This window comes from Rhinolophus hipposideros (assembly GCF_964194185.1).
Source record: "Rhinolophus hipposideros genome assembly, chromosome: 2".
In the NCBI taxonomy this organism is placed as follows: domain Eukaryota; kingdom Metazoa; phylum Chordata; class Mammalia; order Chiroptera; family Rhinolophidae; genus Rhinolophus; species Rhinolophus hipposideros.
Genome location: NC_138048.1, coordinates 28,240,020 through 28,253,664, shown reverse-complemented (window position 1 = coordinate 28,253,664; position 13,645 = coordinate 28,240,020). Strand labels below are relative to the sequence as shown.

Genomic DNA, 13,645 nt, shown 5'->3' with positions numbered 1-13,645 from the left:
CCCTCTAAGGCATTCTAAAGATATGATGACATACATTTGAACACAATTAGAATATATTAAGCAATTTTTATTTACAAAATAAGTACTAAAACTGGGGACTTGTTTCCTCTTACACTGTTGCCTGGTGATGATCAGATTATGTCCCAAACAAATCTTAGCTTCGCTGAGTTCAATCCAGACTTTTCATATTTCTCCAGGATGTTCTTTTCCTCCCAAATTCCTGTTTTGATTAAACCATTGCCACTCATCTATAGTTACCCAGGTTTGAAACCCTATTGAAATATAGAATTTCTCACTTTATCAGACCTCTGTTAGTCCACAAATTATTAATTTATGCTGATTACATAGAAAATCTATTATCACTGCCCACATTCTGCCTTTGTTTTCCTTTGTTTGACTTATTACACAAATATTTTACTGGTTGTACTTGCTAACACTTGTACAGCCATTATTTTGAACATTCAGTGATATATTCGATATACATTTTAAATGCCTAGTATGGATCAGTTTTGGTTTCTGGAGCAACATCCTCAATCAGTACAAAAATCCCTATTCTCATGGAATGCATAGTGGAAAGGGGATGAAAATAAGGAAGCAGACAGTTACTATAAAGGGCTAAAGCCCTACCCTCTCCTATAAAGACTGTTTTACTTATTGTATTATTTGCTGCAGGATTAAAGTCCACAATGCTTGGCAGTGAAGTTCCTTCACAATCTCTCCTTTACCTTTGTTTCTAGGGTCATCTTTTATCTCCCCCTCATCCCCTGAAGCCTGTTTTTCAAATTCTCTTGGCAACTCATAATTCCCTAAGTGTGACTTATACCTTTTTCTTCTTTTTGGAAGATTAACTTCTTAGTATCTCCACTTTGTAAATTCATATACTTGAAAAAAAAAAAAAGAGTGCGGCTTAAATACCCTCTCCATTATCAATTCTCCTGTAAACCACTTTCCGTTTTAGGAAGTCTTAATGTTTACTTTCTCCTCCCTTTACATCTTAATCAAAAAATTGTATAACACTAATGGTATGGTGTTGATGTTAGGTAGGTAGGTGTCTGCCTCCCACTCTAAAATGCCCTTAAGGCCAGGACTGGTGCTTAATTCTTCACTGAAAGCTCACTATTGAGCAACGAGCTAGGTACAGAGTAGGTACTCAATTACATATTTTTGAATGGAATGCCAAAATGAACACAAACATAAAGGAGTTCTCTAAGAATAATTCTAGACCAAGAAAAGAATTACTGAAATAATGGAATGGCACATCAATAAATCCTAAATTATTTGCATTGTGAAATACATGGTTTTGAAGGAAAAACAGAATTCAAATTTCAGCTCGGATACCTAATAGCTGTATGACCTTGGGCAAGATTCTGCATGTATAACATGAAGATAATATTACATACTACATACGGTTTTTCAAAGGACTAGATGAGAAAACATATAGTTATTACAGTGTCTAGCACTAGTTGGCACTTAGAAATGTGGTTGTACATGTACTTTCTTTCCCTTTGGTGCAATTACCTACTTCTCTCTTATTACATTCGTTCACTCTGGAGCAAAAAATAGTTTTATAAAAATGGGTCATTTTCATATTTTGCTGTAGTATGGTATTGACATGAAAATTCTTTCATATTCTATGGCAAAGTAAATACGACTGCTATTACATGTTTTGTATGATACAGTAAACTCCCGGTTTTAGCACTGAAATTCTCATGTCCCAGGCAAATTGGGATGGTTGGTTACCTTATTCCTTGTGTACTCAGCACAGGGCATTTAGAAGTTATGGGATTAGAGTCAGATAGCAGGATATTGAAGAAATTTTCCACTTCGGGCATGTGAACTTTCACAACTCACTTATCGATGTCTCACTGCCTCAGTCTCCTCATTTATATACCATATATTGCTCATTTGAGTATTTGTATATTGCATGTTATTACACAATAACAGGAGGTGAATTAACTCCTCCATTGCCTGAGTATGAGGTTAAATGAGATAATGTGTTTAAAATACAAAGAATAGTACCTAATACTAAATATTAAATCACCTAATAGCAGCTTAAAGAATGAATGGATAAACACGAGGATTATATCTTACTTTACTGACTAGATGCTGAATCCTAATCTAAAAGTGGCTTTCAGGATAAAAAAAAGTTCATTACTAAAAATGACTAAGGTAAGTATATTTAGAAGCTTTCTGAACGCTCTTAAAGGTCATTTTACATCCTTCACACGAAAGCAACAGGTTTCAAGTTACTTTAATGAAGATGGATTCTCCTAGAGTAAAATAATCAGAATGGGTATTTTCTTACTGTAAATATCATCCTATAACATGTAGTATTTAGTAATAGCTTCTGTAGGAAGTAGATTCTTATTTCTACCCAACAAGCTATGTTGTGTCTTTTATACTCTATTTATAGATTTGTACCTGTAACAACAGGTCTTATGGTGAATCTGGAATTGATATTAACCTTAGTGCTTTTTGAAACCCCTATAACTATTTAATAGCTATGAGATTTGCTTCTCTTAATTTCTTTATTTTGCTTTTTTAAATTTAGAGGTGACCCAAATGTCCTCGGAGAAATGCTGAAGAATAAATTATTTTATTTGGTAATAAAACAGCCAAGCAGATATTAGGAAGAGTGATCTGTATTTAGGAAAGCACTAGCATTTCTTAATCTAGATTGGTTTTAGAGTAAATAGAAGGTGTGAGGCTGAAGAAACAAAACATAATTTTCCTGTCAGTTTCGGAGAGCAGTGGCATGACATCTGCATCTATTAAGTTCAGTAATAGTCAGCAATGTCCTTCTCTCTACTGAAAGTTACGTACGGAAAGAATTTCTTCTTAATTATAAGTGTCTTGTTGACAAAGAAAATTACTGCCAAAGATACCTGATGCTAGAATGTGTTTTCACTATAAGAGACTAACCATATGGCAAAATGTTAATAACATGAATTTTAAAGAATGGCTTTCTTGATATAGTATTATTCCACCCATATTTATAAAAGTAATGTGACGATCCTGATCAACTTAAAATCCCTTATTTTGAAGTTGTTTGATTTATGACTTTTTGCTTTCCAATTATTATAAAATAATTGATTATGCAATAATCAATAGTTTAATTATCCTTAGGTGGCAATGAGCAAAACGCATCAGAGAAGTCTCATGACTTGAAAAACTATGTAATGTCTAAGTTCAAAACCAAATTAAACTGCATGTCAAATAAATAATTTTATGCTGCCTTTGTTCTTTGTTTCTTTCTGTGAAAATCTTTGGGTAGATGATTTAGAAATAGATACCATAACTAAATCAGCACATTAAGAGTATGTAATAACAACTGACTTTAAAAAATAAGTTCTTCAATGTATTAGGCACTGTTCTATTGGCTTTACATGTGTTAACTCATTTAGTCCTCACATCAACCCTTGTGGTGTGTAAAATTATGAGTTCAATTTAACAGATCAGATAACCGATGCACTGAGAGTTTAAGCAACCTTTCCAGACACACAATGACCAATAGGCAGAGCTAGAGCTCAAAGCCAGGCAATCTGGCTCCAGAGTCGGAGAGCTTGACTGTCTTGTTATACTCCAAAATAATACTTGGGTCTCCATTAGTAATTATGGAGAAGATACAGTATTACCTTAAATCTCAATGCTTCACTATACAAACATACCCTGGAAAGGCGTATGGACTGGGTACTGTGTCACTCCCAAATATGTTTGTCCTTGAGAAGTTCTAGGATTTTAAAGCCCTGTCATGTTCTACATAAACAGGAAATATGTACTAAGGAAATCTGCTAAAAAAGAACTTTAGAGTTTGCTTTCCCCATCTCCCAACATCAGTTTATGATAGCGATTTTAAGGTTCCCTTAAAAATTGATTTATTTTTAAATGATCCTAATATTTTCATTTATGGATTAAAAGGACAGAAATTCACCTGTTGAAATTTCAGTTGTAAAAGGCATGCATGAGAACATTTAAAAGTAGCAAAATGATATCTTTTTGTAAACCCTCTGGAGAAGACAGTTGGGAAACTATTAACACATTCTGAATGTTTTAGGAAAGAGTCTTGAAGCTTTTGGGGAAAAAAAGTATCATATTTTCCAGAAGTGTTTCAAACACTGTGCTTTAGTTCTGGCTTCAAAATGTCTTATGGTTACAGAAGTGATCAAATATTTAACTTTCAGGTCTTTTGTATTATTCACTAATCAAAAGACAATCAACAGAAAATTTTTTAAAATCTAGATAGGATATAGACAGGTTTTTATGTGAGATTTTAATTATAATGGAGGAAATATTTGTTAAATAAATCATACATATGTTATAAATTAAACTACCAACTATTTTCCTTCCAGGAAAGACAAGTTATTTATGTTTATTCTTTTCTGCAAATCTTGCAAGAGGTTAAATTTTTATTTTTTAAATTCAATTTTGCTAAATACACTCTCAGACCTCTGAGAATAGAACTATGAAAAGCTAACATTGTGCCATGGGGCAACTTCCACTGTCCTTTGTCCTACAAGGTAAAAGAATGAATGCTGAGATGAGACAAGTTTTGTAACAGGACTGTTCTATCCTCACCTTCTTTATGCTGTTAAGTGGCTGAGCAGCTCATGAGGGCATGCGTGCTGCCCTACCAGAATCAGTGTGGTTCTCCAGAGAGGAAGAGGCATTTGAGCTGTTCACTTTCTTGTCCTGTTTCCAATTAAAATGAAAACACTGACACAAAAATCCTAACCAATACAAAAATTAAACGCTGATCCATGTGGAGACTCAGTTAATTTAGCAAACTGTGTACAGTCTTTTCAGAAATTTTCTCTGTGAGAAGAAAATTCTTGGATGAATCTTTTGAAAGTGTTGATAGTTTCTTTGGCTAGAACCAAAATAGATGGCACAATTTGTAATAATAAAGCAAGAAGATTTCTGGGGTGTGTGTGTGGGGGTTGTAGATACATTCTCAAGTGAGATTTAAACAGTCATATATGATACAGAATTTTTAAGATTCAAACTTATTCAAATGATACTAAAAGAAACATTTATGCCAGTAAGAAGGCATAGCTAAGGTCAAAGGCTAAAGTTATTTAAAGAACCTGAGAATAGAGAAGTAAAAAGAATGGTAAAAAATCGGGAGATTAATCAAAGGCTCTTTTAAGATTTTCATGTTTTTCTAGCTCTAAAAAAAAAGAAAAAATCAAAATTCTCTTTGTCAATGTTCAAGAACTTAATATCAAATGCATCCTGCAGCTCTGTTCTTTTTCTTTTTAATGCACTATGAGTTTTATATAAAGATGATGCTCTTTTATGTCAGTTAAATATAATTTTATATATAGAACATTTAGTTCTTTAGAACCTGAGATTCTTTTTTTTATGGACTTCTGGGTGTACAAAAACCTCCTGAAATTGTATGCGAACATTGACATATATGATCGTATGTCCATTTTCTTGGGGAAGAGAGTCAATGTTATTTTTGGCCAAGAAAGAAAGTCTAATCCATAAGGAATCTGATTTATGAGCTGTACTTCAACATCAGGACCATCTGTCCACAGGAGTTCTTAAACTCATAAACTCTGCAATAGATTAACGTTTATGCAAAGTGAATGCTATTTGAACATTGAAATTATACCTTCAGTTATGTATATGCTCCATACCAACTTTTCTTATTCCAATTGGTATCTTCAAGTTGTCTTCCTTAAGTTTTAAATCATTTTCTAACCTTTTGTGTATTTCTCCTCAAGTAAGTCGAAGAACCAAAGGATGATGTGCATGCCTTTTGGAACTCACTTGTTTTAAGCAACTGAGGAAGCAGATTGAAAGCAACTTTGACATTATCTGCTTCGCCCCTTTTGTGCTGGGTTTAGACGCTAGCAGTAGCTTCTAAAGGTGTTCTTGACTGACTCTCTAATTTAGAACTATCAATGTTGCAAATATTTTTAAGGGGTTGCTTATGGGTGTATGACTAAAAATACAATCACTAATGTCACCTTTGTGCCTCTGTTGGCTGGGTGTGTTCTCTGTGTCATTTTCTCAGTGACCTTCTTTCCTCTATGCCTATCCTGATTCCTGAAGTAGAATAATCTTAGCCTTCTGCTCAGATCTCTCCCTGATTCCCCAATCTAGTTTTTTAATCATTGTAATTATGCCAGGTTTCCTTCTAAAGCTTGTGCTGCACAAACTTTCATGAAAGAGAGTTTTCTAGGGGAGAACGGGGCTGATGGGTACTAAGTATCCTCCTGGGATTGAAATCACACACATGGCAAAGATGAAAGAAACCAGAAGTCAGGAATCTAGGTGAAGGTTTTTCTTTCCATCACAGTTTATATTTTGAATCATTTATTCAGGATTTTACTTCGCAAATGTCCAGTTTTACTTATTCCGTTTATAATTGGCTTTTGGTTTAAGTAGGTACACATACACACTCATTCATACATACCCCATTCAGGGTAACTGGCAACATTTTCAACTGTAGAAATGGGTGAAATATACTTTTCAATCAAAGAAGATTCCCCCCCCCCCCGAAGATCTCTTAGTTAAAAAGGAAACCACTGTCTCTTATCATTTGTGTATATTTATTACAACATTTTGTTAAAGATAAAATAGATAAATTGTCACAAGTACTACAAAAATATAAAAATAATCATCCTCAGAAGAACTACAGTCAATAGAAATTCTCTCATCAAAAGTGACTAATTTTAAAATGTCAAATTGTGAACTTAAAACAAAGTTACTTTTCTACAAAGTTTGACTACATAAAGAAATAAAATGGTTTACTTTGATTTTTTTCTGTACTGCAGTTTGATTGTATTTAAAAGGCATAGATACTCTTCCACTGCCGATTTCCCTTGACATACTGAGTTCATGCCAAGTTTCCTTAACTCATCATACTTTCCTCCAAAGTCTGCCACCTACTTATATATTGGTATTACTGTTTTTCTGTAGTGCTTTGTATGCATTAAAACCTGATAATATCATATTCACTAGATCCTAGATTCTCTGCAGCTCCAACCTTATTTGTCATTCCTGGCTTATTTGTAACATCTAAATTATATGCCTTCTGAATAAAAAACATATTTGACTGGATAATAATGCGTGCAATATTTGCCCTGACTCCACATCAGATAGGATTTCACATGAACTATGGAAAGGATAATATTGATAATCATTGTTAATGGACTTTGGAGACATTTTACTATTGGCTCAGCACTGTAAGCCCTCTGCTATAGGAATGATTTAGGTGGATCTGTTACCAGTTTATAGAAAACTGGGTTATGAATTCATTTCCTAACATTGCTAGTCAGGGGGCAGTAATAAAGGTAGAAAAAAGTCTGGCTTTTGAGTTTAAGACTCATTCAAATCGCTTTTCATGGGGCAAAGACATAAATAATATTAAACATAATTATTAATTATATACTTAGTATTTGAAAGTCTTGTTTTTGAATCCCCGCATATTCATATTTCTCCTGTTATTTGATTCAGAAGAAACATAGAAGGAGTCTCGTGGTATTGCCAAAGCAACAAGGTGAAGACAACCATTCACTCCACTGTTGCCATTTACTCTGAACCTAACATGTGTCGTGCAATGAAAAGCTCAGGTAAAAATGTCCAAAGAGATGTTATACATATAGTGCTGTATTTAAAGTGTAGGCAGACTGAGGCAATTTCAGAACAGTCTCTCAATAACTAGAGAGCTTCCATGATTAACCACAAAGTAAGTATTAGGGAGAGATCTTCAACATTGATTTTATTTTTTCAGAATTTATCTGTTTCTAAATCCTACATGCTGCCTGTTCTCATTGTTTCCTCTTTCATACACTTCACTTATAATTGACAAAGCTTGTTAATTTAAGGTATCCAATATATATAAAATCCAATCTATATATATATATATATGAATTACTTCTTTAGTGAAAAATACTATTTTCTAGTCTCCCACAATTGGTAGAAAACTGACAGAAAAACGTAAGCTAGAATTTTCTTGATCTAATCATATTCAATCTAGGATATTTTCTGAGAAATTATTAGATAACAAATATTCCTTTACATTTTACAAATAAGTTTAATTTTTAAGACACATTTTAATGTTTGGACCTTATGTAAATTTAAGATACCATATGATGTCACATAGTTATTATGAAGTGACAGAGAAAACCAAATCAGTGAAACTTCCATGTATGACTATTATTATCTTTGTGTAATTTTATTTCTCAAGGACTTTATAATTCTGCTTTCATTTGTGGATGGTAAGCATGTGAAACCCTCAAACATGTAAAGGCTTTGGGTAGAGGTGAAATCTGTTATAAAGCGAGTCATCAGTCTAAGACCCTATGTATAATCAGTATTGTATGGCATATGAAAATGTTCTATTCCACTTTGAAATACTGTTTGACTAATAATGAAATTAAAAAATAACTAGATGGAGCAAAGAGAGCAAGCTTATTATCATTTTAGTGTTTATGCCTGATAACATATTTAGAATAGACACAATCATTTGTTTTTCAAGGAATACAGTTTGGTTTTCATAGGGAGAAATGCAGTGGGCAAGACTTTGATTTTAAAAAATATAATTTCAGTCATGTCATTCCAATTTCTCCTCTATTTTCCTCATCTCTTGGCTCTCCTCTCCTCTCTTCCCACCTTCTTTCTCCTCTCTTCTTCTCTCCTGTGATTTTCTTACTTCACTGGGTGACTACTATATGAAAGACATTGCATTAAATATATGAATATACTTGCTATTCAACTTTCAGCCAATTACTTCCTGGTGTTTTTCTCTATTTGAAACTAAGCCTTTACTATGACCTTTTCAGAAGTGAGAAAGGGCACATACAGTCATCCCTTGGTATACACAGGATTGATTCCAGGCCCCCCAAGAATACTGAAATGATGCTCAAGTCCCCTATATAAAATAGACTGTAGTTGCATATAACCTATATTTGCATATAGGCTACAGCTGGATCTGCCTACAGAGCACTTCATTTACATGAACTCAGCATAGTGCTTGGTGAGTGGCAAATTCAAGTTTTGGTTTTTTTTTGGAACTTTCTGTTTTTTTCCAAATATTTTCAGCTTGCAGTTGGTTGAATCCAGGGATTCAAAACCTTCAAATGTGGAGGGATGATTGTAAACAATATGAACAATTAATTGACAACTTATATAAATACTGATTTCAGGCTTGTCTACTTTCTGGGTCTCATGATTCAATGGTTGTCTTATTATTACAGTTAGTGTTAAAATAAGTAAGTATTGTAAAAATATCACCCCTAGTGTGATGTGAATACAAATAAATTATTTTATATAAGATCCATCATCATGTAACTCATTTAAATTCGATTAAGATAAGCAACTGAGAACTAAATTAGCACCACCATTCGAAGATGTTTTGTGATTTTTTTTGAAGGACACAGCAAATGTCTTCTGAGACCCTCAAAGAACTATGACATATTGTAAATTGGTAGAAAGAAAATTAATTGCTGCCCACTAACGTCAACCTTTGGCCAAGTGTTTACATTGCCATGGTAAAGGTCAAGGGAGGAACTGCTTCCTGCCCTCAAATTGATGTCCTAAACCTCAAGGGACTTCAGTTCAGCTATAGTATGGCAAAGAAATACTTTAGGGTTTTTTTTTTTTTTTTAATATGAAACAGTAAAAGAAAACTTCTCATGATTACAGCTTCATTCCTCTTTACACAAAATTATAAAGGGAATTCTTGGGAAATAAGATAGATATGAATGGAAAAGGATAAAAATTACCTTTGAAATCACAGCAGTCATTACGGAAAAGTAACAGAAAAAGTGTATAGGGATCACTTATCAGTGTGGTATAAGCCAGGAAAAGTGAGCTGAGCTAATTTCAGTTGAGGGAACAAGAACAAGTTTAGACCTATAAACTTTTTATGAAGCAATTTTGTTACACCTGATTTGTATGTAAGTCATGAAAACTGAACTGAGTTTTCTCTCATATGAAAGCTAGAGGCAAAATTGGCTTAAAGCCTAGAAGAATAGAGTGCTAGAGTGTTCTTTTAGATCCCTCTCTGGAAAGTTGTTTCTGTGTATGTATTATAGAAACATCACCTTGCTTCTATCATTCTCAGCAGCTAAACGACAAGGGTTATATTTTTTTACTAGTGATGTTGAATAATTCAAGTCTGTACTGAACTTTGTTATGTCATTTCTGCCAAACATACCCAAATGCACCAAGATTTGTCATTAAGAGTTAAGGATTAAGCCATTAAATTAAAAATAATCCATTCAGCTCCTAATTCCAATCACAGATATATTAATAATATATATGAAAGCAACATTTTCAAATTTGTAGTTAACTTTGAGAGTTTCTCTTCTATAGATATTTATTTCCAATCTTTTATAACAATAAAATTCATGTGCAATTCATATCCTTTTTGTTTCCAGGGAGAGAAAAAAAGGTGGCAAACTCTCATTAGAGTTAAAATTGCTAATTTTTAATTCCCATAATTTTGGTTCTTACTCTATCAGTGGCACTGTTGGCCTCAAAGCCTCAAAACATGTCAGTAGTTTTTATCCAGGGATAAAAACCATATGACATCGAAACAGATTTAGAGTTTGTTACTTTTTGCATGTTTTAATTCAGTGGGCAAGGGTAATTAAAAAGGTAATACAAAAATGTCAATATAATAATCTTCAGCTTTGTTGGTATAATTTTGCTAAGAAAAGCAAGAAATGTGCATGTTGGGATTCTGTTTTTATTGGATTTCCCAGTCTTTTTAAATGTTCCCAGTATATCGCTGGCTGGGCTAGTCCTCCTGATTACATTGGTGTCATCACCATAATTTGTAGCATAATTATTAATTATGATAAAAAGACAAGAATTATGGTTAAAAACTCCAACAATCAATATCCTAATGCTATTTTGTTAAGACATATATAAAATACATAGTGGGTTTGCATCTTTCAGGTACAAGGGAGGAAGGCAGCTGAATATTTTACAAAATGACAGAGAAAACACAGAAATATGTGATTATAATAATACCATGGATAACACACAGAGTGATTTACTAAACTTTAAAACTGTATTTTGAAATATTCAATAGCGTATATTTTGTTTCTCTCATTCATAAAATACGGCTTTGATCAGATTGCTATTTTTAGGTAGAATTGTGCATTAATTTTCTTTCTCAAACTTTCTTTCAAATTTGCTACTTTCTGACTTTCGCTAAAGTCATTTTTCTTTTGTGAAATGGAACTTTAACTAAATCTCTATAAACTCACCAGATATGGAATTACTTTCTTTGTTAATAACACTCAGTTTTTAATTCTCTTTTCTAGCCAATTACAGTGGCTTAAATTCATCCTTGTTCTATTCCTGAGTTACAAATTTGGGAACTGAAGCTCTAGTTCTTATTTATGTAAAAACGTTCCCTGAAGAAGAGGCAGCACTATGCTAACTGGATACTCAGCTTACAGATCTTTCTTCTACTTCCTTTACAACATTTTCACAGTGTTGGGTATCATACATGTGGTTCCTGCATTTAAAAAAAAAAAACAGTTGCTTGCATTTCTTTCAACACTATATTTTAGAAAGACTTAATTTTGTATTGTGAATCTATCAGTGATGAGCACAGTGCTACTGCTGTATGTGGTGGCAGAAAATTTCACTTGAAATACCTACCAGCAGGAATCCTGGCGGGCAAAGATCCGCCCCCTGGCACTGGATTCGGGGCCTGGATGCTATTTAAAAACCCTGCCCTCAGGAAGCTGGGGCAAAACGTCTCCACCCCAATGGCCGGGAAGGATCCTTTTAAGAGATAAAAATTGACATTAATCAAAATGTGTGGAAAAGCTGTTGATCATTTAATAGGAATAAAACCTGTAATCAACAAAGATATCTACAAGGAAGCTATGAAATTGTAAAAAATGGAATGCATTTTTATTCATAAATTAAAAAAAAATAACCTAGTTTTTGAAAAGAAAGCTACTTTAGTTACTTCAGTTACAATTAAAGAGAGTTTAGAAGCATTAGAATGCTATGATAAAATTTCTAAAGCTACATTTGACAAAGGGGATATAAGTGCAAGTTACTGACATTGCCTATTTGCAGAATACATGTCCACGTGAGTTATAAACATGCAGGAAGTAACTACAATAGGACATGAGATCTATGTAGCACTAGAAGAATCAATGTTTTGCTTTAGGTGTATCAGTATTAGTGCTTAAAATGAGGAAAACTTTTATACCATACAGTAATTACATATATTTTTGAAATAATGGGAAGAAAATCAACATACACCTTTCTTAATTTGTTACACTTTTCTGTTTGGGACAAGACATGAGAGTTTGCAAAGGTGAAACCACATGCTTTTTCAATTTTAAGGAGGTAATTTTGAAGCACCCCCCCCCAAAAAAAAAACAACCACAAAGTAAATTACTTGTAAATTTATCCATGAAATTATATAATGAATCAAAGAATAAAAGAATATCAGAGTAAAAAAGGACTTCAGAGATCATCTAGTTAAAAACATCCTCATTTTACAGACCAGGAAACTGAGGCCTGTCATGGGGAAACAGTATCACATAGCTGTCAGACTCCCAGGACAAAATCTTTCCACTATAGATTAAAAATAAAAAATGATCCATTTCCTATTTGGGAGATTGCACTCCTCTGAATATAAATTAGAAGTCTTGCACTTTAGAATAATAGTAGCATTATAATTTGGTTTCTCAATGACCTTAAAGACACTAAAATTATTCAGAAGAAAATTTAATACACATGCAGTACTAGTGCATGAGCAGGACTGGTACTTGATGTGGTGTGTCTAAGTTTAAATCACAATAGTACCCTAGAAGAAAGTTACATTGATTGCTGCAAGAAATGGTCCCTCTGAAACCCCATCAGGCCCAGCAGTTTTTAGATATATAGACCTAAGGTGTCTCCTCCCACACTCTGATTTCGCAAGTACTTTATGTTTTATTTTACTTATTTATTTTTGATTGTACTAATTTATTTAATCCTTATAGCAACACGGTGAGGTAGATATTTTTCTAAAACATTTTTTATTAGTTACAGGTGTACAAAACAATGTAATAGTTAAATATTTATCATTTATATCTCTCACACAATGATAACTCTCCTCCCCCATCTACTACCCGTCTGACCTCGCATACAGCCATTACATTTCCACTGTCTCTATTCCTAATGCTATACTCCACTTCTTGTAACCATATATATATATATATGTGTGTATGTGTATATCTATCTATCTATCTATCTATCTATCTATCTATCTATCTATCATCTATCTATCTATCTATCTATCTATCTATCTATCTATCTATCTATATAATTGTAGTTGACATTCATTATTGTTCAGCTTTAGCTTCTGGTGTACAGTGGGGTAAAGACAGTCTAGTCAATAAATGGTGCTGGGAAACCTGGACAGACACATACAAAAAAAATTAAGCTGGACCACCTCCTTATATCATATACAAGAATAAATTCAAAATGGATTAAAGACTTAAATGTAAGATCTGAAACCATAAAACTCCTAGAAGAAAATATAGGAAGAAAGTTTACAGACATTACCGGGAGCAAGATTTTTACTGATATATCCCCTTAGGCAAGGGAAGTAACAGAAAAAATAAACATGTGGGATTACATCACATTAAACTTTTTTTTTCACAGCAAA

The 13,645-nt window shown here is 33.2% G+C and overlaps 1 protein-coding gene across 1 annotated transcript in view; it reads right to left on the bottom strand.

Moving 5' to 3' along the window:
- Nucleotides 1-13,645, bottom strand: part of EPHA6 (EPH receptor A6) — an 893,585-nt gene that overhangs the window by 172,406 nt on the left and 707,534 nt on the right. Inside the window, 1 exon segment of the mRNA XM_081062963.1 lies at nt 11,632-11,757. Coding sequence (XP_080919089.1) covers nt 11,632-11,757 — 126 coding nt within the window.